The 24,531-nt window shown below is 41.7% G+C and overlaps 2 protein-coding genes across 5 annotated transcripts in view; both read right to left on the bottom strand.

Moving 5' to 3' along the window:
- The window catches only part of acaca (acetyl-CoA carboxylase alpha), a 31,823-nt gene extending 16,428 nt beyond the window's left edge, over positions 1-15,395 (bottom strand). For 2 of the 4 annotated variants that reach the window (XM_026370438.1, XM_026370439.1), the window contains exons 1-33: positions 15,192-15,395; positions 13,986-14,244; positions 12,019-12,151; positions 11,673-11,811; positions 11,112-11,221; positions 10,939-11,020; positions 10,718-10,816; positions 10,475-10,581; positions 10,270-10,380; positions 9,971-10,180; positions 9,684-9,854; positions 8,851-9,012; positions 8,559-8,722; positions 8,306-8,456; positions 7,978-8,081; positions 7,446-7,673; positions 7,197-7,347; positions 6,959-7,093; positions 6,435-6,581; positions 6,135-6,323; positions 5,243-5,343; positions 4,893-4,981; positions 4,591-4,715; positions 4,161-4,274; positions 3,493-3,606; positions 3,296-3,385; positions 3,056-3,174; positions 1,761-1,784; positions 1,187-1,336; positions 593-736; positions 378-480; positions 176-283; positions 11-67 (exon numbers count right to left, since the gene is read on the bottom strand). In XM_026370438.1, coding sequence (XP_026226223.1) covers positions 11-67; positions 176-283; positions 378-480; positions 593-736; positions 1,187-1,336; positions 1,761-1,784; positions 3,056-3,174; positions 3,296-3,385; positions 3,493-3,606; positions 4,161-4,274; positions 4,591-4,715; positions 4,893-4,981; positions 5,243-5,343; positions 6,135-6,323; positions 6,435-6,581; positions 6,959-7,093; positions 7,197-7,347; positions 7,446-7,673; positions 7,978-8,081; positions 8,306-8,456; positions 8,559-8,722; positions 8,851-9,012; positions 9,684-9,854; positions 9,971-10,180; positions 10,270-10,380; positions 10,475-10,581; positions 10,718-10,816; positions 10,939-11,020; positions 11,112-11,221; positions 11,673-11,811; positions 12,019-12,151; positions 13,986-14,215 — 4,161 coding nt within the window. In that variant the 5' untranslated portion in view covers positions 14,216-14,244; positions 15,192-15,395. The remainder of the gene's footprint in view (positions 1-10; positions 68-175; positions 284-377; positions 481-592; positions 737-1,186; positions 1,337-1,760; positions 1,785-3,055; positions 3,175-3,295; positions 3,386-3,492; positions 3,607-4,160; positions 4,275-4,590; positions 4,716-4,892; positions 4,982-5,242; positions 5,344-6,134; positions 6,324-6,434; positions 6,582-6,958; positions 7,094-7,196; positions 7,348-7,445; positions 7,674-7,977; positions 8,082-8,305; positions 8,457-8,558; positions 8,723-8,850; positions 9,013-9,683; positions 9,855-9,970; positions 10,181-10,269; positions 10,381-10,474; positions 10,582-10,717; positions 10,817-10,938; positions 11,021-11,111; positions 11,222-11,672; positions 11,812-12,018; positions 12,152-13,985; positions 14,245-15,191) is intronic. The other 2 variants (XM_026370440.1, XM_026370441.1) reach the window with 1 other exon arrangement.
- Positions 15,396-19,227: 3,832 nt separating this feature from the next.
- LOC113170941 (T-box transcription factor TBX3-like) lies at positions 19,228-22,466 on the bottom strand. The gene is made up of 7 exons (XM_026373268.1): positions 22,117-22,466; positions 21,645-21,912; positions 21,400-21,546; positions 21,076-21,152; positions 20,829-20,992; positions 19,836-20,350; positions 19,228-19,623 (listed from the first exon to the last, which is right to left on the bottom strand). The coding sequence occupies exons 1-7, from the start codon at positions 22,464-22,466 to the stop codon at positions 19,228-19,230; spliced, it is 1,917 nt and encodes a 638-aa protein (XP_026229053.1).
- Positions 22,467-24,531: the final 2,065 nt, after the last annotated feature.

The raw sequence follows: 24,531 nt of genomic DNA, 5'->3' as shown, positions 1-24,531 counted from the left end.
GCACCCTCACCTTCTGCGCCACAAGGAAGGTCAGTCTTCGAATGCCATGTTCAAACAGCAGAGATTTCTGGAATGGGAATGAGGCAAACATGTCAGAATGAAAGACATTTGCGAGACATCTCGAGGTCCATCTGCTGTAATCAAGAGAAACAAGTTTGTTGTAGACTGCTCCCACCTTCGACTGGGTGAACTCCCGGAACATGGCTGCCAGTCCATCGTCATCAATGTCGCTGTCGGTCTTTATAGCCACATTCAAGATATGGATAGGCTCATCCTGGACACTCTGAATTACAGAGCAAATACAAATTTCCTTTATAGGTGCACAGTCTCACAGGTCAATGACGAGGTGGTAACTATAAAAGGTTTGTTGTCATCACCTTGTTGTCCTCTTCGCCATACAGAACAGGATTACCTCCCTCTGGGAAGCTTGGACTTGGGGGAGGAGAGTCAGAAAAGCAGCTCAACACATCTGGTATGTTCCTGTGAAAGAGGAAAAATCACACATCTTGTCTCACATCTCTCACTTGGGACATTATCCTTGTCTACCAACAACAAAAATCCTTGTGAAGAACTATTTCACACAAGGACTGACCTGCTGAACTCCTGGAAGGAGCGGAAGGACACCATGGCTCCCATGCGCTGACAAGGGGGCGTAAAAGATGTGTCAAGAAGAACATCACTCACGCTGGCCACGTGCACCATGCCATAGTGATTCAGGTTGGATGAGAATGACATCCTATGGTGTTGACAGAGAATTTATAATGAGAAGCTAGCACAGCAATAAAAAGAAGTTGTAAAAATGTCCCTTATTCACCTTTAGAAACCTCAAAACAGTTTCGATGATTCAGCTTTTAGGCAGTTTGGGATTATGTGATTTAATAAAGTAACACTTAGAAGGTTTATGTGTTACTTATAGGGGATTCTTATTATAAAAACTGAATGAGGTTCAAATCATAAAAAATAAATAAAATAAAAAAAAAATGTCCTCCACGTCAGTTGATTTTTGACAGACCACGTGTTAGTCTAATTAAAACACAGAAAATATATGTCTTTTAAAGGAATAACATGATTCCACCAAAACAATGTTCACAGGTTTCATTTTGTTGGGTGTTAGTTGATCCATTGGAATTAACCATCCCAGAAGATACACGTAATGAAAGCACCGAAGAGATTTTGTGTATCAAACCTGTCCACAGATTCCGAATCGGAGGCATTTTCCTTCTCAGCACTATCATCCTTAGAATTATTATCTTGTGCTTTAAGATCCTTGGGTTTAGTTTGCTGTAATATAGTGTCCATGGCTTTTATACTGTCCAGGAATGGAGCAGACAGTCTCCTGGCAGGACAGTCACATGTTTCATTGTCACAGATTTGAGGAGTGTTTAACTTTCCCCTCCCCAAACATGTACATTTAGTACTTAATATCTTGCACCACTTTACATATATATATATATATATATTTCAGGTCTCCGCAATACTGAAGCACATACACACAATAGTATGTAAGACTCTTCCACACAGACACAATCACACATAGTGACTCAAATGTTTCAGACTGAGGTCAAATGCCAGTGGCCATGCTGTTGTCAGTAAAATCAAAAAACATTGCGCTTATCAATCCGACTACAGTCCTGTTGCTAAATCAGATTCATTTTGGATAAGTGGATAACCAAACATAAACATGAATTATTTCTTTTATGAAGCATGCAGCTAGTTACTATTACAAGTTATCTATTCAATAAAAAGAATGTTTACAATACCTGTTTAGAGTGGGGATGTTCCCTCTGCAATCAAACAACATTGATTACTAAGTGGTTAGTGGCAGGCATCAGAAGAGGAAGACAGTCAAAGTGTAACAATGTGTGAACATGTCTGAGACTGAGTGAGCGTGTGGGCATGCACGTGTTCCCTTTTTCAGGACATTTATCAACATCTAAACGAATAAAATTGATGTAAAAATAGAGGATGAAGTGAACTGAAAATGTCTTTCTAGCAATACACACACATTTCACTTCCTGACTGCTCCCTTTACAACATGCATTATAAGATCCTATGGCCTCCTTGTCCTGAGGTGAACTCCGGACAAAGGCAGAGGATCATTTCACACTAGCATGGTGCTTTTAGTAGACAGTGATGAGTCAAACATGAAGGCTGGCTAATTCAGACTAAATTAAATTCAAATGATTTCTACTAGTAAATAAATGACAGAGAACAAAGAAAATGCAGGAACACTGGAACATGCAAGGCGGCAACTTGCAAACGTACAGCAACATGCAAAGCAGCGACTTGAAAACAGAGAAACATGCATGCGTGCACACTTTGACAAACCCAAACACAACCACTCAGCTGAGATGCAGAACGTAGGTGCAGCTTCAGTGTCAGAGGACTGTGTCTTTTACAAGGTGTTTTAAAAGCTGAGCAACACAAACAGTTTGTTGTTTCTCAAGTTTTGTAAGACATTCCCAGGACTTACAGGGAAGAACAACTGATACAAGACTCTTCAGGCTAGGAGCTTTTGTTGGTAATGTACTCACACTATCAAATCAATAAAGTGTTTTTCTTTTGCACATGAGATGCATTTACATGGAGAACAATGAACATGTAGCTGGGACGGTGGGAGAGAAACTGTGGCACCATGGAGGATGTTAAGATTATGGATTGCGATTTCTAGGTTTTTGTTTTGTGCTACCACAGCACATCTCCACCTTTTGTAAAAACACCTAAACAATGAAACAATGCAGGTGGTCTTTGTGAAAAAGGCAAATGCAATGACAGATGGAGTCACTATGATGCTGATGAGTCGGAGAAAGAAGGCACCACAGAACAACAACAACAGAAGATGGTGGTGACACTAAGATGTACACTAAACTAACAAAAAGCTGTGACCACGTACACCCCAGTGTAGCCAACTTGCCACCATTACTGCCACCAATGGAAATGTCTGTATCCATTCCTATTCTACATACTTGTTCCTGTCTGATTCGTTTAAGGGAGGAGCAGCAGGTTAGGTGATACATAGCGGGTGAGCACTGCAAACATTTCACACTTGTAATACCTGTTAGGATGTGAAGTGGGAAGCATAAACTGGAACTCAACCACACAGGTGTTATCTCTCAGCTGTCGATGCTGAACGCTGTTGAGCTCATAGGCGATGTACGCTCTGCGGACATACACCTGCGGGCAATAGGGATAAAGCCACAGAAAACATTAGTTAGACGTATATAGTCCCTTGATTTTTCATTCACATTAAATGAAGGCGAACAGATTTGTGGACTGAAGTCATTATTCTTCTCACCTCAAGCGCAGCCATCCTGACTACCTGATTACTGTGGTAGAAGAAGTTGGGCAGCACATCAAAAATGGATGTCTCTGAAAGGATCAGTTTCTAGAACAAAAAAAAAGACAAAGACAAAAAGAAAAAGAAAAAATTAAAGATGAAAAATTAGCAAGTATACAGAATTCTGTATCGAGCCATGTTTTTTTATTGCTTACTTGCAGGTTTTCAATGCAGAACTGGTGTCCATACATATCAATGGCAGAGAGGAAGATGGATTCCACCTGATTGTGTCGGAGCTCATAAGAGGGAAGATGGGAAGCTATCAACACCTACAGAGGATAAATGCAGAAGGTAATTTAACCATCTCTTTACTTAATCCCTTTATATTGTGGGACAGATTCTGTCAGCTTAAATGTATTTTTTTTAAATGTTTAGATACATTACATATGGTTTTATTATTTGTCAACCATTTTATTTTTACCCATAAAGAAAATGTCACTGTGCACTCTGTGGTGATGAAGAGTGGACAGCGACATCTGGTGGTCAAATCTAACCATGGCAAAAAATAAATCCATCAATAAAAAAGGTCCCATTGTGAAAAGCAGATGTTCAATAACAACAATCTGATACACCCCCTGCAATTTTTATACCATGTATATAGCTGAAACCCCCTAGTCAATGCCACAAACAGAAGTCAATAAATTGGGAAAATTTGAATGTCCTGTAAATTAATGTGGATGAGGAAATGTCATCTTCTATTCTAGTGTGTCATGACAATACTGTGTTTTTACAGGGGCACCCTACTGTACACAAAACGAGTTTCAAGTTGAAGAAAGCGTTCTTTTATAAAATTTTCGATCCAAGCTGGAGGTAAACATCTGACCTGCCGAGCACGAAGTGCCACCTTGGCATTGGTCGTCTTGCTGAGCTGAGTGAGCTCAGTCAAGATGGTCATCAGTTCATCTGTCAGTGTGGGATCACGGCCACAAAGCTGGTCCTAGAAACAAGCGTTTAAAATATTACAGGTTTAACATCCCCAAAAAAAAGAGTAGTCTAAATAATAATACACACACACACACACACACACACACACACACACACACACACACACACACACACACACACACACACACACACACACGAGTATAAATACAAATTCATGTACAATGGATTGCATTGGGTTCATCTAGCACTTTATATTGCTTGTAAGTAGAACTATATAAACAAATATACATATATTTCCAAATCCATGCAACATTAAGAAGCCAATATCCATAATATTGAAGGAGGATACTCAAAGGAAGGGCACTTACAATCAACATTGTAACAAGTAGGTTCTTCTTAGTGACTTGTGCATGGGAGAAGATATAGTTGAGCACATTGGTTAAGTCGCCCTTGTTTTCCTCACGCAGTGCAAACACACACTTGTCATAATGTCCTGTTAACGAGACAACACATGGTGTAAGAGATATGGTGGGGAACTGCAGTCACAGCAACACTGAGCGGGTTTATTGTGAAAGTGCTCCTCCAAGTGGAGAAAATAAGTAACTGCAATTTTTCTGAGCAGAAATCATGTTACCTCGAACCTCCAAGTAACAAGGTGTGTGTTCCTCACCATTTTGAAACTGAATCTCCACTTTAAGGTACTGTCTGAGCAAGTCCATCACCACTGCCTTCATGTGACCTCGGATGCCGCTGCGATACCTTTGGGAGACAAAGCAGTCTGGTCTTACACTATGAGGAATACGGTACAGGATTTTCATGTATACAAAAAGTAGATCCATCTGTTTGTGGAGCAGGGGATCTAGTGAATTGACGAAACACTAAACACTAAACTATAAAGCTTTACAGTGTTATAATGTTACAAAAGAGATCTGTCAGGGCAATCTGCAACTCTGGGTCACTTTAAAAACTGAGTGACAGATATGTGAACCTGCATCACATTGGGATATCGAACATACTCACTTCTGCACTAGCTGCACAATGCTTTGTGTGTTCATGAAGAAGACTTCTCTCTCTGATTTCTTGTTAAGAGTTGCAGCGTGACTGTCCAGGATGTTTGCTATCTGGAAACAAAGGAGATAAAACATGTAAGCATTTAATCCCAGCAACAGTGGAGGCCCATTTAATCCCAGTGGAACCGATGACCCCTTCACTGGTTTGTTCTTGCTACAACAGAGATCCTAAATAGGCCAGATCCCAAAACTAGAGCTATGTATAATCAGAGAATCATGGCACCTTTTCACTTTCTTGTCTACTGGCCTTTTTTGCTTGTTATAACATTAACATTGTCCATAATCCATTACAATGCCAGTGGAAAGATGCGTTCTGAGTCTCACAGACTGAATAATACAACATAGATTAAATATTCCTCTGACTCTCTTACACAGACGCACACAGACACACACACAGACACACACACACACACACACACACACACGCACAGACGCACACAAACAGTACTTGTCTCCTTCTTGCCCTTTTCCTTAGATATGAGGCCACCCTGATGTTTGTTTTGAAATGATTTGTTTGCACAAGAAACTGTACAAAAAGTCAAGGCGGTGGAAACAGTATTGTTCTAGCTGACTAAAAAGAAAAAAGAAATCAGAAACCTGAATTTGAAAAAAGAAAATCCAGTTGAAAGAGAAAGAAAGAAAATTGAGAAAAGAATCCCAAGAAAAACAACAACACCTGTTAATTGTACCATGTGTATAATGTTTTTGAACTAGGCCAAACAACCAATCTGTTCCCCTGAAACCAGAGTTACCATGGAAATCAAAAAGGGACAAAAAGAAAGAAGTGCGATTCTTCACACGTGTGCAAATTCAGCATGTTGTGTGCATGTGTTCTGTGGCACCTGCTGGCTGGGGAACTGGCAGAGCACAGAGGTGATGTTGCTCGCATACTGAGCCATCTCCTTCTTGATGGACTTCTCCACAGCAGGGGGGATGCGGCCTGACACACTAGTCATAATGTCTTGAAGCTCCAGCAGTGGCAAAGAGGGATCACGCATGGTTTTCATCAGCCTTTCCACCCACTCTTTCAACTAAGAAAGACAAATGCCACAAGAAACGGCATATTCAAGAAACTGCATGAAGTTGGAACAGCTGACAGTGGTGTGTACCTGTGTCTATACAGTACATATTTGAATTCTTGCCTTAACGCTGAAGAAAGGCTCGGGGAGGCAGTAGCCATTCATGATGTGAACAAGGTGATCCAGTGTGTTGTGGAACACTCTGTGTAGCTTTTCGCCTCGCAGTGCTACTGCCTGGACAGAAGGCAGGGTTCCTGTGTACAGCTCTGCCTGCAAGGAAAGTACAACATTTATGCAATCTTACAATGCTGTTGACATGGGAATTACACTTATCATTAACAAACATATATATTATTTACCAAATGTGCCACCTTCTCCATTACTAAGCGTGATTTCAAGATTTCTATCATCAACCTGGTTCAGCTGTTTTGTTCTCTTCAGATAAAGCTCAAAAAACTAATACATATGCGCTGCACAGTAGGTCTGGTGTATAAAATGTCAACTTATGTAACAGATTTCTAGCTGCAATTTGTAATTTATGCCAGATCTTAAAATGCTAATTGTAATTTTGAACTAAAAATATTGTTCACTTTGTGACATATACAGAATCCTAATTTCAATGTGTCCAAGCATGGACGTTTCAGTACCTGCTGCACTCTGCTTGGGTCATCCAGTTGTAGTTTGGCAATGACACAGCCAGGCTCCAGTGCAGCTCCAGCTCTCTTTACATAGTGAATACAGCCAGACTCTGCAGCAGTAAGGGTCATTACCATCTTCATCACCTGGAATTTAAAAGCATAGAGTTACATCTCTACAATCCATAAACTGAATCCAACTTTCTTTATGGACTACATAGACATAAGGCTTAATATGCTCTAGCTCTACCTCTATCTCAGCATAGCACTGCCCAGCAAACACATGACCACCGTCCTCAACTGTGTACTGAATGAGTTTTCCGGCTGAGGGAGATCGCAGTAACGAGGGATCGTTCTCCTTTTCGAAAACACAAGTTTTGTTCCCAATTGTTATGCGATACCTGTGGAAGCAGAACATCGGTAATTTCATTATGTTTTAATTCATTCTGATTTGTTCTGCGGCGATTATGTTTCATTGATAACAGATGTGTACCCTTACCTGTCAACCTCTTCCTTCATGTACGTAGTGTAGCTGCTGCCATCATAGGATAGCAAAAGACCCCCATCACTGAGTCGATGGACGTCCACCTCAGAATAGGAGCTGTTCATGATCACCACATAGGAGTTGGGAGACTGGCGTGTCACTGTCAGGACGTACTTAGTACCCTCATAGATCAGTTCCACGTCCACAGTGTTGAGTAGTGTGTGTGCTGGAAGTACCTGGCCCCTTTTAAGAGAGTATAAAGTATATCATGTTTTGTAGTCAAATGCTACATTTCTAAATACATGCTTATCAGAACCCGTCTTCATATATGCACTACAAACTCTCTCACCATTATTCCCCCGGACAACCGTCCGCTATATTCATGCACATACACAGTCTGCAATTGCAGCGTAAAGTCCAGGTAATCTCTGAGCAGCATCGCACATTTGAGTTCTTATATGCAGCCAAAATAGGTAACGTCTACAGATGTTTGGGGTTCTGGTGAGGCAGCTATGCATTACAACAGCAGCTCAGGACCATTTATTACCTTTCCAGAGAATGCAGAAAGTTGGACACACTGTTCCTTAGATTGACGTCTGCCACATGAAGAGCCCCGCTCACAATGCCCAGCATAGTATCAGGGCGCTCCGCCTGCACACAACATACACTTTGCTTCTTAGTGAAGAACATATCAAAGATTCCTATATAAATTCAAACTGCTTGGTGCAAGAAAGTTAAACTGTTCTTATCTCTAACACCTGCATGTAGTATTTTTACAAGACTGACATTATAATATAGATCAGTATGTCAAACATGTGCTTTTAACATACTGATCTATAGCATGCACAGGCCACACCTGGAACATTTCAGCGTACCTGCATCTTTTCAGAGATAAGCCTGTCCAGCCAGCCTGTGTCAATGCTGTTGTGCTGAAAGCTTTCCGTCTCCAGCAGCTTAATGAGGTATTCCACTGTGGTCCTGAAGTCTCCTCGGATAGACAACTCCTTCAGAGCTACCACCATGTTTCTACAAAAGATTAATACATGAGCAGATATTCCTATTCTAAAAAAATTTATCAATCATTTGCATAGGAAATATCATGTGAATCTGAATCCTGTGTGTACTCACGAGATGGCTTCTTCACGATTCTCTCCCCATGAGAAACAGTGTCCAAACTGAGAGTCTGCAAACTCGTGTAGCCCTCCAGCTGCTGCGACACTGAAGTAGCCCCATACGTTCTTATTGCTGCGGAAATTCAGCTCTTGCACAGTTCCAGAGCTTGGCTTGAAACCCTGCAATCATACACAGACAATAAATGTCAACTTGCCTGAAGTAAATCGAAGTCAGCTAACTGTACGGTTTACCCAAGGATTATGCTTACAAGTAGCATTGTCCTCCATTCAATAGAAAGAGAACATACCTCATCTGGATTTTCACTGGTGATACGTGCTGCGATGACATGCCCTCTTGGAGAGGGAACGGATGACAGACCCTCAAAGTCAATGGGCGAGTCTCCCCAGGGCTGGACCCCATAAAGCACCCTGATGTCTTTGATCCGGTGAAGAGGAATACCCATAGCAATCTGACAAAAGATGGTGGTATTCCAAATTAGTAGTTTGTTTTTTTTCCCCACTGATCATAGGACATTGAGTAACACACACATATGTCCTAAATGAGCAGGGTTAACAATACATTATCATGAATACCATATCATAAATAAAAAATAATAAAAAAAGAATTTATTTGCTTTAAGTTAGTCACATACATAAGAGACTGTTGACAATATCATGTGTTCAGTTTTCCAGATGACCAATAAACAGCATGTTGCTGACAGAGGGGAGTTCTATTGTTGCTCGAAAAAAGAAACGATACCCTCGTCCCCCCTGTGCCAGACGGTGTAATACTCCCACAGTAGTACCCAATCAGCTTTCCCAACAACACTGCTCTTCAGCTTGACTGCCACTGACCTATTTACACACAACCCCAAAAACCGCACGACAAACCACATGACCTGTTGTTACTGTAACCACTGGATATACTACAGTGTTCCTGCATATCGCCTCCTTTTTTTTTTTCTCGCAGGCGGTCTCCATGGAGACAGGAGGCCCGTCTAGAGCCCAACAGTGAAGGCGGTGAAGCGTGCTGATTTTGTCTGTGACTGGACGGTTACAGATTCAACTGTATCCTACTGTGTGCAATGCAAAGTGGACTGTGCTGTTTCTGGGAGCTCACGTATGTGTGAGTGAGACTGACCTGCATTTGGGCAGCAGGTAAGTTAACATCAGCCACCATCTCCGTACAGGGGTGTTCCACCTGCAGACGGGGGTTAAGCTCCAGGAAGTAGAAGCTGCCATCCTGGCTATACAGGTACTCCACTGTACCTGCACTGACATACCCCACCATCTTAGCTAGCTTCACTGCACACTGTAGAGAGAAATCGACACAATATGAATCAAGGCTCATTTACCTTCATGGGTCAATTAATGAATTTCCTTCATCTAAATCTCCATTTTTCACCAAACAGTGTTAAAGTGGTGTACCCGTTCCATATTCTCAAACACATCTGAAGTGGCGATGGTAGCAGGAGCCTCCTCTATAATCTTCTGGTGGCGTCTCTGCACAGAACAGTCTCTTCCAAACAGGGAAATGGCATTGCCATACTGATCAGCCAAGATCTGAACCTCCAAATGGCGGGCATGTCTGGCCAGCTGCATGATGAAAATGGGTGATCCTGGAACTTCTGTCTGGACCTGGACAACCAAAGATTCACGAAATCAGCATTACTTTACTACATATTATGCCCCACATGATGTTTTAAAGCTTGATCTTATCCACTTACCTGTCTGAAGAGGTTTGGGAAGTCATCAGCAGAGTTGACCTTACGGATGCCTTTTCCTCCACCTCCCTCTGAGGCTTTTACCATTACTGGGTAGCCAATTTTCTCTGCGGACTGATGACGGAAACACAGTATACAACATTCTAGTTCAAATGCAAATACAAAATTTCTTACTGATTATACAATGTCCTTAGGACAATATTCTTACTTTCAGGCCATCCTCTACATCATGGATGCAGCCACGCTCGTACACATCATTAGGCACATTGATGATTCTCTTCTTTTGGTTGTTCTCAGTCCATTCTACTATGAGGCCTGATGATGAAAAAAAAAAGCCCTGAGCATCTTCTCTAAACTCTCCTACATGTACTAGATGACGTTTGAATTTGAGGAATGGAAAAAATATATTTTCTTTTTCTTTTAAACTATCTTTGATACTATCTATAAGTACCTGTTCCACTCCAGGGCAGGGTTGGAATTCCAGCTGTCTGGGCTACAACAGAGGAGGCAATCTTGTCTCCTAAAGCCCACATTGCCTGACTTGGGGGACCTGAGGATGGAGCAGGCAATGCATTTAAAAATTCATTTAAAACAGCATTGTATTCAAATAAAGAGAAATTGAAATTAAAAAGAGGCAACAATGTGAGAGATAAAGCAAGAAACCTCTCTTACCCATGAACGCAATGCCATGCTTTTGGAGCAGCTCTGGGAGTTTGGGATTCTCTGAGGCGTGACCCCATCCAGCCCACACTGCCTGTAAGGAAACACAAAATAACAGAAGATTTTCAGGTAATAACCAAGTTCACAGAGGTAATCATATAAGAAAATTAAGTGTGTGGTAGTACCTGTACGGGTATGCGTTTAGCAATGTCCAGAATGAGCTCGACATTTGCATAGTTGTTGTTATTAGTCCCTCCCGGTACAGGCACATAATGATCTGCCATTTTGATATACTCTGTAAGAAAGGCAGACCCACAGCAAAATAGCTAAGGAACATGAATTGAATTTCAGAAAGAGCTGACTCAGACACTGCAGTTGGCTTACTCAGGTTTTTTACATGTTCAGAAAAATAACTTGCTAAAGCAGATCTGTGAACCCTGGACAGAGTCTCAGAGTAACACCTTTAAAGAAACTTTACAGACATGTGCAGTACTGCTAACATTAGCCTGATTGATAATGTTACAGGACATAGACTGTTTATCAGTTATTCATCATATTATTTCATCCATACATTAGTACAGAAGTGAAATATGCACACTGACTGAACATAAATTCATGTCTGTTGATCATTTTTACAGCTGAGTGTCATCGAACAGTAAACTTTTTGCATACTTCTGACTCACAAAGCATACCAGTGTATTGTGATGGCAAAATGCATACAGGTTATGAGGTATGCTGAAGCTCACCTGCATTGGCCTTCAGATCCTCTGGGGTCACCATGACAACAAAGCGGATTGCCCTTTCATTGCGAAACATCTCATAGGCCCAGCGGCGGATGGAACGCATACATTTAACTGCAGCAATGCCATTGTTGGCAATAAGCACCTGAAAAAACAAAATAGTGTTGTTACCAATGTTGATTTGCTTAAAATAACTTAGAACTGCGTCAATAGCAGTAGGTCAAATTATGTCTGCATGAAAGCTGTGGAACATAAATATACTCAAAGAATTGTCTTTTAACAAAATCACTATTAACATGAATGAAAAAGACTATAATTCAAAATGAAAAGGCTACAATTAAAAAATAATCACCTTCTCGATGACCTTGTTTCCACCAAAGCGGGTGACAAACTCAGCTGGAGAAGCCACAGTGAAGTCCCTCTGCTGATCAATACGCCGGCGATCTCTGCCTTGCTTCACCAGGTGCAGACCCGACATGCTTGGCCTATTTTAAGAAAATCAGATACCAATATTACACGGCTTCAGCACCTCCAGTTGACATCACAGGATATTAAATAGCCATGTTAATAAGAACCAGATGTGATCTAATTTTTAACTCTGCAAACCATCGTTAATGTGCAGCGTGCAAAGATAAGGATTTCATAATTAAAATGGCAAAAGGAGATTATCGCACCTGAGTGTTTCCACAGAAGCTGTTTAAAAAATAGATTATGCTTACAATCCATTAAAAATTTAAAAAAAAAAAAAAAAAAAAAAAAAAGGAGACACTGATAATACCTCACACTGATAAGAGAACCATTAGTTGAAGGAGCAGAGGATTTATTTACAGCTCTATATCTTAAACCTTGGATGAGTTAAAGTAAAGGGCAAAAGCTCATTTAAATGTACAACTGCATAAATATTTACATTACCTATGATCAGAATAGTTTTGGAATACGCGTTTGAACAGTCTTCAAATGTGTAGCCTACATGCTTAGGCAAGTGATTTCAACAGAACTTGCAGAGTTCAATGAATTAAGCACCAGCCCAAAGGGAACCATAGGGTGGGGGTGGAGGGTAATATAGTAGGAGGGGTATAACTATCAGCTAGCAGGTGTGGCAGTACCTAGGCTCCTTTGGCTGGCTGGTTTCTGTGGTCTGATCCTGCATTATTGCATCACTATAGGGGTTACAAACATAAGACAAATGAGATCCCACTGAACAGAGGCTCCGATTCCTATCCAGTTGTGAAACTGGTACAGTATGTTGTCATACGAAAGAGAGGAAATAATGGAAAAGGTCGACACCCCCATCCAGTATTTCCAGTTTTAAAACTGTAGTCCCAACTTCTTTCTGTTAACAACCTCTCTTATCCCTCTCACCCCCTTATGCTTGCAAAACTAATCACTCAAAATCAGACAGAGCAAAGGCATTACTGAAATGAATGTCTTTTAAGTCTAGTGGAGTTCTAAAATTGCAGGCTGCAAACAAAATTAAGTTCTCCTGGTTATAATACGAGGAAGTCAACTCAATAAAAAAAAACAAAAAAAAAAACACCATCGTGCACAAGACTGGCTGTAGTATACTAAGACAATATTTAGAAACCAAATATACAGAAATGTTCATTAGAAATATGCATTATAACCTAGCCAACTGTGAAGGAGAGAGCTTGTAATGTCAATAACGCTATTCTGTATGCAGACGCCTACTTATCAGTAAGGTATAATTCACACACCACGGTCTGTAAAAGTGGCAGCAAAATGAGGTCTCTAAAGCCAATGGACCTGGGGCTGGCACAGAGACTACACCAGCTTTACACAAAGTCTATACTGAATAGCTCCTTTCCACCGGGAGATTGAGAATCTTTTCCAACTTTCCCACACCAACATTCTGTGTCTACGCTCCAGGGCAACCTCACAGACTCAGGGCACAGAGAAACCCTTTAGCAGTGTGCCGCTAGTGAGACCACATTTTTTTTGCTGTAAAGACAGGCTACCGAGTGAGGGAGGAGCACAGAGGTCGAAAAAGTAAAGAATCACTACAAGAAAACTTTTACAGACAACAGTAAAGAAAATCGAACACATAAACTGTCAACGATTATAAAATAATTTTAGTAAGTTGCTTCTTATACCAGGTATATCCTTAAAATGCTTGAGAAAAGATCATAAAACTGAGCCTCAGCGAGAATACATGAACAAATCACTGCAGAACAACCTGCATCCACATTAAAGAACAATAACATCACATTCGCAGCACTCAGGAAAAGATATATTTCCATATTTTTTGTGCAGTAGCATGTGGAAAACTTGTAAAATAAATAAATAAATATTAAATCTTACCTCAGATTGTGCATGGCACCATCGATGTGATCGAAGCCCATTTCATAGGTGCTGTCTGAGCTACCAGAGGACGGGGACAAAGAGCGCATCTCCTTCTCCTCTAGCTGCATGTCTGCCTTCCCTTGGATTTCGTCCTCTGAGTTCTCCTCTGACACCGACCCCACAATGAAGTGAGAGTGCAGCGCCGCAACAGCTGGGTTCTTCTTGGCAGCACCGTCCTGTTGTGCCATGCCTGGACGACATGAACAGGCTGCAAACACTGGCAAAAAATAGAAAAGAGAACAGTGGAGCCAACGGTTATAAAAGGAGATACAGAGTCCAAATATCAGGGTACAGTCTGACATGAGACTGCCTTGCCTTGGCTGGCGTGCGATTCTGTTTGTCATATTGCAAAAGTGCCTTACATAAAAGTACCTTGATAATGCCACTGATGTTGCAACACAATCAGGCATCAGCACATTGTGATACTGATACACAGGAACCAAAACAGCTGTAGATTAGATTTAAAAATGGCTAAAAGGATGATCCACAGCATAATGCTGGTCACTACCTCTGAAGCATTGTTACAGCCCTAACTACCTGCAGCCCCATCACACATTTTGACTTTGGCTGCCACTTAGACCAGCACCAACTGAACACAGCATCTCTGCATTTCAGATAACTATACAGGAACAGCTGTCGACTGCACACATCGATTTCACTTTGTGCACCTGCTCCTGCATGGGGGCAGAGAGCAGGGCGTCAGGTGCGGCACTCCTCACCTATCGATAGCTGCTTGCGGGACCAGAAAAACAAGCCGAGCACGGCGCCCAGACACGCTGCCAACGTGAGCCACTGAACGGGACAGACGAACAGCCACGACTGCATTTAATTATCCCGTTAAAGTCCGCCGACCCTTGCGCCGCAAAACCGTCCCACTGCCGCCAGGTGAACGTCAGGACGGGTCAGTTAGCGTTAGCTTGCGTCACCTGTCAAGATGAAGCTAGCCTCCTGGAAACGGGCGCGGATGCTATGAGCGTAGTTAGGCGTTAGCTAGCTTACAGGTGGTAGCTAATACTATTACCGTGCTACAGTAACAGCGCTAATACAGTAGTGCTTACTGTAACACCGGCCGGTGAGCTCTACTGCAGCTCGGTCCCTGAACGCAACTAGCGATAAACAAACCGGCAACATGATCCGACATCAACACACAGGCTATCGACTCACCGGTGGAGATGAACCGACACGTAATCCTGGCAAAGTCCGAGAGGGCGATGAATTAACTGTGTGTATCGGACATCTCCGGCTCCAGTGATGATGAGAGAGAGAAAAAAAAAATCACATCATGATGAGGTCACGCAGCTTCAACAGACGCTTAAACAGCAGAGAGTGGGGTGATGCGATGATGCGCAAGCAGGTTACTGCGAGACGTTGACCTCTGCCCCCAAGTTCCGCTATAGATATAGACCAGATAGAAAAGACGTCACATGCACACCGGCTGGTTTAAGAGCACCGAAATAAATAAGAATTGCATAAATATTGTATACTATGTTATATGTGATGACGTGAAAGTAAAATTATTATATCATTATTAAAGAAGTATGGTGGAAAAACACATTGCTCATATAAAACAAAATCCAGGTTAATGCAATTCAAAATGCTTCATAGATGACAGAAGGGGGAATAAGACAAAAAAGTTCATAACTTAAAAACAGCGAGGCTATAGGAAATCAACTTGAATTAAATCATACAAAATATAAAAACATAAGAACTAAATTAAATGGATAAAACATATTGAGATAGCATCAAGGATTATAAAATGACGGGACAATATAAACAAGAGTAGCATTATATATACATCACATTTAATAGGTTAAGGATAATTCTTAATCTAGAAAGACATAAAGCATATTAACAAGAAAAACACAAAGATAGAAGAAAGCACTGTAAAACTGGAAATCATAGAATATGATGAAAACGAAATAATGGCAAAATCTAAACTGAATTTCTATTTAACTTTAACAGCAGCCATCAGTTCCTTTTATTCGGGCTACACTGGCTCAGACACTGGAAGCATGTCAGACACGTCAGCTGGTGGCAAACAATGTTTGTCTAGTTAAACAAATGAATCTGTGCAGAAACTGAGAAGCGTCCCGTGATTTCGCTGGTCTTTGTCAGAACTTATTGGAATAAATTGCACCTGATTTATAGCATTTTAGTTTGGACTAGATGGGAGAGTATTGTAATCCAAACATGTCTTTCTGTGTCCAGTTCTGAGTCCTGTTGTCGATGAATAGATTAGTATTTGGAATAAATACGTTCTGTATACTCTAGATCTAGGAAGGGCACGATGGCGAGGACCAATCGAATTACACAGATATTTTGTGGGCGGGTCTAGGAGGGGTGATGAGAGGGGCGGGACCCGGAAGAAGTATTCCTCGAAATCGTAGTGTGTTAATTCATCTGCTGTGTGAGCGTCAGTGGGAACATGTGGAAATGAGTGGAAGGAAAACGTGTCAGAGTTTCAGATTGTTTCTCAACCCAGTTGCGAGCACAAAACTTAATTACGACCGCTGTTATTCCGCCTCCTTATCATGCAGTTATGAAAATGAAGCAGCCCATAATAAAATAACACACCAACGTAAAGGACATGGAATAGGTTTTATTATGGGCAGCTAATAACACATCATGTGCGATTCCACAAAATGTAATGTCACACAAACCGAAGATGTATCAGCATGATTTTTAGTTTTTTAACCAAATAACCCAACACGCTCATAATGTCTAATAATCCCACTGTTAAAGCTGGAAACTAACTGTGGCAATGCAATGCAGTGCAAATGTGATCCACTAGATGACTCCAGAGGACATCTGTTTGCCATCATAATGTTAAAATGATGACAGGATTTAGTTTCTGTTGTTAAAATGGTTCATAATGTTAGGCAAATAAACTTCAATTTAAAATTGAGGCATGTGTCTATATCTATATTTGGTTTCTATCAAAAACACAAATTATACGGACACATGCCCACACCAGCTAAACTGTATATTTCACATTTGAGTAATTGGCATTTGAAACCTGCCACTGCATCAGTCGTGTGTTTATTTCTTCCAAATCAGTGAAAAAATGGTCTGCGGCATTAACCTTCACATATTTACACTCTGTTTTGTTTGGTTTCAAATGGCTTGGCAGATGGATTTATGGCACACTTTGGGCACCACCTACACCTTTTTTTGTATAGACCCTACAAAGCTGCTGGAGATACACTCTAGTTCTTTATTCATGATAACACAGGCTTTTAGATGGTATCCCTGTTAGCTAAATTATTTATATTGCACACTACAAATGACTATCTAGTCGTTTTAAGCCATCTGTGTTGACATTTTTATCTCAGCACTTGCTTCCAGAGGAGTTTAGCGTGGCAATGCACCATGTCTTGCAAGGATAATGAAATATACCAGTCTCAAGAAGGTGCATTGCCTTATGCAGGGACAGTTATACAGTGTCAGCTGCAAATTATGCACCTTAGTATAATTTTCTTTAAACTTTTAACATTCACACTTTTGTAGCAGTTAGGATATGAGTACCTCTGCACAATGAGCTATTACTATTTATTTCTTACTATATGAATGTTTGTGACATGTATACTGTACATTGAAACATTTAATAAAGATGTTGTTGATGTATTAAACATTTTTTCGATGCAGCTTGAGGAGATGTACTGGGCAGACAATTTAGCAAGTCAAATGCAGCTTTGTTGTCACGAGCAGAGATGTTTGGAGAATTGCCCCAGCAAGCAGTGAGTTGCACTCATGCATAAAGTACCGACGACTCTCAGCCACCGTCATTGCTCAGCCACCACTGCCATAGCCAAGAGCGTGACCACGGCAGATGTTGCACAGCACCACTTTTACTTCAAGTTGGTTATGATGAAGCCTAAAAATCAAACGCACCAACTTCCACATTACAATCCACTAAAAACTTCATTTATTTACCTGCTTAGAAATCTGGTGAGAGAAACTAAATCTAATTTAAGATGTCTCTTCAAAACTATTACATCAGAATAAAGCTCATTAGCATCATACGCCTTATTTCTCCTACCATGCATTTCACTGTCAGTACCGTTAGGATAGTTAATGCAAGGTGTGAGTAATGTGTTTACAATGGTAACCAAATCCCTGGCGCATTAGAAACTAACATGGAGAATTAAGGCCAGAGCAAAATGGGTGTAGCTACAAGGGCTGAAGTGGTCCACCGAAACAGAAAGCTTCATTTAGTTCAATTAAGTTAAAGGATTAGGCCTAACATACAGACCAACACTAATCAACAGTGAATCACACTGACTGTGCTCCAACTCCTTAAACATTCAAAATTCGTGCATGTCTCCATGCGTACACTTGTGATCTGTGGTCTGATCTATAACATACTGTATCTGGTGGTATGATAGAGGAAGAAAAACATTATCTCTCCGGTTTCTGTGTCTGACAGACATGAAATATCATGTGTAACGCCAACAGCACTATATACATAAATCCGACACACATTAAGACCAGTGAATGAAACGTGAATATATTTATTTAAGTTGTGAAAAACACACACACACACACACAGACACACACACACAAGGAAACAATTCACCTGAATGACATGGCAGACAGCCTGCCAGTTCACCTTTAGTCATTTTATTTGAAATTATAATCCTGAGTTTTTACTCTCCAAGTCCTCAGTGCAGCTTTGGTACATTAACAGAACGTGAACGTGTGAACAGGTGGTAGGCTATAAAATTTCGTATCTGATTGGCAGCTTTAACAGTGACAGTCTCGAAAGGCTTCGATAGGAACATGTTTTCTACAGCGCGTGAAATCTAAAATGGTAAGAACAAAACATCTACACGACCATACAGATAAATGCAATGAGAATTTGCATCGTCTTCAGAGCACATTACTGTTCCTCTGCAGAGCATCCCACTTTGGGAAGTTTAGTTTTGCATAGCTCATTGAAAAGTCCAATAAATAAGTTTTTATATTTAGTCTATATGTAATTCAAACTAAGTACTGATTGCTGCCCTTTTAGATCAAAGCAGCCTGACACTGTCTAGGGGTCAACTGTTCTGGCACAGTACTCATTTAATGTCATCATTATGTCCAAGCTCATGCACTTGTCTGTATTTCTTGTCAGTGAAATGATGTTCCATTGAAGTCTGTCTGCTACGATCCACTGGAAGAAGAATGAAAAATAATATTCTGTGTACAGTAGGAGACCCTACTGTTGTTTATCAGGTCCTCTAACTGGATAATCTGTCTTTTCCAGAGCATGAATGGAGTCCTTAACAGACGTCTTAGGTGGAGTTGTCTTCTTTTCGGCCTTGGTTTTGTAACGGTGATTGTCAGACACAGGACTCGACTGTCTGCAGCCTGATTTGGGCTCACATCGAGACTTTGAACTGCCATGAGATCGGACTGTAAGGTTTGAGGTGACAGAATTGGGCATCTGATAAGGGCTGAATCTCATCCAAGGCCGAGAACTGTGGAAAGAGTGGTTTTTGGAGAGTGATGCGGAGGCCGAGCAGGTAGGGTGAGCTGGAGAAGCTGCGGCTGGTGCTGCCATGTAGCGGTATGGATGTGAGAACAATCCTCCAAAGGGTGATAGTGAGATTCCCTGAATGAAAAAAAGAAAGTTGTTAATTTTCCTATAATAAAATGTTTTTTTTATCTCTTTGATTTGCTTTAGTTCAAACTGATTTTATGGTGAAAAACTGAGGTGTGAGTAAATGAATGAATGAGTACCTAATTATTAGATAGCATGCACAAACTACTACTACAAGCAATTTCAAATCTTTTAATTAAGAATTTATTGAATCAGAACCTCACCTGAGATGCCAGCATGTTCTGTGACAGGTGAAACATGAAGGGAGATGGAGAGGGGATGCTTTGAGAACATAGGCGTCCATTTTCTGAGTCACTAAGTCCAGGCAAAGAGGAAACTAGATGCGCCACACCCGTAGTGGGAAAAGCCTCTGGCTTTACTGACAAGTGTCCAGAATGGAACAACAAAGGTGCCCCGAGCTTAAGAAACTGTTGGCTGTGCGCACTTGAGAAATCCAAACTGTGAAAGTGACCAGAGCCGAGGGACGACGAGCTCCGTGACGGCAGCATCATAGGCAGGAGACCATACTTGATTTCACACATCTGCTTTTCTGAAGAGTCTGTGTCCACGCAGCGCTCGTCATGTGGCGTTGTGAATACTTTTCTTTCTTTGGTTGTCCCCTGTGTGCCGTCGTTGTTCTCCTTGCTTTTCACGTTCAAAGTCAATGTATGTTCAGTCCTGGAGCAACTGGCCTCGTTTTGTAGATCAGCGTCTGAGTCACTTCCAGAATTGTTGTCGTCTGTGGGAAAATCAGTGTTAAATGTATTTGTAGCTCAACAGTAAAGGGACACTCGAGATAGACTTTAGTTGTCGCATAAGACATTTTAAGATATCACAGTGGCACAAGCACATATATGACATAGCAAAAGTACTTCTGTCAGAATCAGCTTTATTTGACTGCTTCACTTTCTGGATCCTGAGGGGAAGTGTGTGTGCACTGACTCACTTTCATGCTGTCATGGTTTACTGGGACATTTGAATGGACCACAGCCATTGTTAATATCATTAGTGGCAGCTGGCCTCTTTTCTTGCCGTGAAGTTTAAATCTAAAAATTGTATATTTGTAACTGTTTTGTCTGCAATAGTAATTAATTATTGGGAAAAGAGATGTGTGCAAAGCAAAACTAAAGATGGTCTTGTCAGTGCTACAAAATCACCTGGCCTCACAGAAACACTGTCTTCATAGTTTCTTGATGATACACTGTAAGTGAACCCACCGTGGCAGGTTGAGGTGGACATCAGAGGGCTGCTCACCATCTCCCGAGGAGAATAAAAGGGATCGCTGGTACTGGGTTGTTCACTAGAATCATCCGAATCCGCACAGTCCCTGTCCGCTTTGCTGTGGTTCTCATACAGCAAAGACACGTTTAACTGTTTATTCCTGCAGAACACACACTTAGATGTAGACTTCTGAAGTTACTTATGTTGCTATTTTTATATTGAACGTACTGCGGCAAACTTTACCTCTTCTCTCGTCTCCCATTTCCAGTGTCTCTAAATCCTTTGGCAAAGGGGTTGTTGTCAATTTTCAGCTGTGTGATCTGATGGAGTAAAAGAAAAAGTTATACAGTGCAAAGACTTTGGCATCAGTGTCAACGCAGGTTCATGTGGAACTGATGAGGACCTGGTTCTGAACCCTAAATATATTTATCAGTTTCCCAAAACCCAGCAACCGACATGTTTTTGTATTTATTTCTTTATTTTCATTTTCAAGTCCATAACACTGCACAATCTGCGCCTATGGGTGTGGAGGAGAGGGTCATGGGGGGGAGGGTGTGGGGGGGGTACCTTTTCATTCTGATAGGCAGTGACAGCGATGAACTCCGTCTCCTGGAAGACGTAGGTCCTGAAGGTGCTGAAGGGAAGCTTCATTATGTCGTTGGCTCTCACAATATGAAATCTGGGCTGGTATTTATGCATTGAATTCAAAATGGTCTGAAACATCAAAGACAGAAATGTGACATGTTATTAGAGGGATGGATCTGCAATCTGGAGAATCAGCTGATCAGCCAGAATAAAGGGTTGACACCTACAAATCCGTGCTTATCCGAAATATTATTGGTGAGTTTGAGTTTATGAAAAGCAACGGGCTTGCTCATCCACTGCTCCCCTTTGGACGGGCTGTCGGGGTGGATGTACATGCGCTTTGGCAGCTCCGGATCAGCTTTTCCAGCCACCATCCAGCGGGAGTTGTGAAACTTGTAGCGGCAGTCATCAACCGCGACTATGTCCATCAGCAGGATGTACTTTGCCGTTTCATCCAGCCCGTCCACCCGAACTTTAAAGGGCGGAAACATCCTCCTGCAGAACAGAATGAACGAAAGTCAGGTTAGGATGGGTTTAATTAGAAAATGATTTTGACTTTGAGCAATAACCTATATAATTATAACCTCTATGTGATTGCAAGATACCACTTGACTGATTTAATTTCACATCCACGATCCATGTGTATTTATCTTTCCACTTTTGGAGAGACACCCTGAGCGCGCTGTGCCGTCTACTTGCCTTCCCGATTTTGTGATCACCATCTCAGTTCCCATTTTGTGAAACTCCTTCCATAAATTCTTTGACTCCAGTGTGACCTTAGGGTCATCGACCACCTCTTCCTCTGGCTGCAGGCTCTTTGAGGAAAGCGGGTGGACCGGCTGCTGCCGCTGGCGCCCCAGAGCTGCGTGCAGCCCCGCGTCCGAATGAGCCCGCTCCGACAGGGGCCCGGGCACGGAGACGTCCGGGAAAGCGAGAGCAGGGAAAAAAGAAGGCTGAGCGAGGAAGTTCGAGAAGGGCAAGGCACCTGGTCGATAAGCTTGGAAAGGATGGTAAGCCATGGCAGCCTCTGTGATGACTTGATCTTTCATCAGAGCATCCGATCACGCAGGCGGGTAATAGAAAGGCTGCTGCGTGCGCACGCGTCTACATCCAAACTGCAACGAGATTTTTTTTTGGAGTTTGCGAGTTCTCTAGTCTTGATAAGAGGAGAGGTCTTGAGAAGAAATGCAAGTCTCCACAAGTCTCCAGTAGCTGGGGTCCTTACAGCCCTTAACGTACCCGCAGTTCGATCCACCAAAAAGACGGCGGCGCATTTTGGCACCATGTGCCAAGCTGAAAGAGTTTGTTTTCAAACGGTGGTGGCAACAGGGCGTGAGTGCAGGGAGTGACAAAAACGACGGTGTTTACACTGACACACGTCGGTCCACCCCAGCACATGGCACAGAGCGCTTTCACAGCTGCGCTGCTCCTCTCCTACCAATCGACGAGCGCAGGGCGTGGTTTCCATCGCCCAGAATAAAGGAGAGGAGAGCCGGATTCCGGGGTTAGGTGAGGCAGCGCGCAGAAATAGCCTAAGTAGCAAACGCATGAATGAAGGAACAATTCAAGTGTCGTCAACAGTTTGGTTTCTTTAGCACCTGATAATTATCATTCAATGGCAAACAGGACTCATTGCTGTTGTTGGCAAAACGTTGGTGTGAAACTTCCATAGACCTGGCTCATAAAAAAATGTAATAAAAATAAAATCAACTTTCTCTCCTCCATCTTTTGCATGCCTTCTGATGAAGGCCCTCTGCGTGGTTCTGTTAATTAAGGTGGACTTGGCGCGGCGTCCCACAAGGAGCCCTGAACTCTCTCCTGTCACTTCACATTTAGGCATCTCTCCAAATTCTCATGTTGCCTGCTCCAGTTTTTTCTTTGTGGTGAAGCTCACAAGCCCAGCACTAGTAAGCTGATCATTAATTGACCTGATCAATAATCAAAACCAAAGATGTAAAGAAAAACTATATGAATCCCCCTTGGTGCCGTAGACCAGACACTAGGATTGAGAATTAAACTTACCTGATGAGATGTGCAGTGTTGCTCCATGATTAGTTGATGTGAATAATTTATAATAAATTGATAAAATAGAATTTATTTTGGTAGCTCTGTTATCACCTTTCAGTTAAATAGCCTATACTTCATTGTCGGAAAGATAAAGTGTTGTGGAATTCCCCATAAGGATTAATAAAGCATCAATTATTATCTGCCTCATTTATTTTCATTGATGCCCTTTATTACTACAAAAGATGCTTCCTTATTTTAACATTAACGCAGGTGACAACTCAGAAAGCCTCCATGTTCCCTGTAATGAAGTAAATGCATTGTCTTGAAAGTTGGACTTACTTCAGTTATCTGGTGATAAATTGTACTGTGTAGAAACCTGGAATGGGTCTTTGTTAGCGTTGGTTTGTGTTCTAACATGTTTTGTTTGACCTTAAAGTAAATTAAACCTGATATTTGGTTGCAATTCAATTATGTGCAATAGGGAAATCAGGCTATTTAGCACTGTCACATAATTAGTATAATGTATATACAACAATATAGTTGTTAACTTTTAGAAAGAGCTGTTTCTCTTTTGCTGCATTCTCCAGGAAGTGATCTCGGAGGTCCCAGAGTGATGACTGACTCCCAGGATAGAAAAGGGTAATCATTTGTAATCAAAGTCATGGGATGAGAACAGAGAGGCTTGACAGGCAGGAGGGTGGAAAGTAATTATTCTCCATTCCTTCCTTTAAATACCGATATGGCGCTTATGGAGTTGCCAGGCTAACACAATCATCAGCAACACCGTCTGGGGTTAGTGGTGGTCGATGACTCTGCTTTTCCTCATTCGGCACTACTGTGAGGGTTGGACCATGACATACCACCATTTTTTCTCTGGTTGTGCTCCAGCCGACGGCATGAGAGAAACACCAGGACAGGAAGCAGGCAGTCAGTCTGAATTATGGCGCATGAATTTCATCTCTCTGGTCACAGTCCACACCTGGGACGAATTCCCGAGGATGTTAGGCCGCTGAGGGTTCTTCACGAGTCATTCAAAGGGCAAGCCAGTAAAGTATATATATCACATCTGAGGGTTGAGGAACACTGGTAAATGACAAATGGGAGGAA

This window comes from Anabas testudineus, chromosome 14 (genome assembly GCF_900324465.2).
Source record: "Anabas testudineus chromosome 14, fAnaTes1.2, whole genome shotgun sequence".
Lineage (NCBI taxonomy): Eukaryota > Metazoa > Chordata > Actinopteri > Anabantiformes > Anabantidae > Anabas > Anabas testudineus.
This window is presented reverse-complemented; position numbering and strand designations above follow the sequence as displayed.

Bases quoted from the DNA above. Each gene is read 5' to 3' on its own strand.
- LOC113170941 (XM_026373268.1), bottom strand. From the start codon at position 22,466: ATGAAAGATCAAGTCATCACAGAGGCTGCCATGGCTTACCATCCTTTC. The intron at 20,993-21,075 runs GTAAAGTTTGCC...TGTGTTCTGCAG, and splicing joins AATGGGAGACGAGAGAAGAG to GAATAAACAGTTAAACGTGT. The intron at 20,351-20,828 runs GTGGGTTCACTT...ATTTTCCCACAG, and splicing joins GTCCACCTCAACCTGCCACG to ACGACAACAATTCTGGAAGT.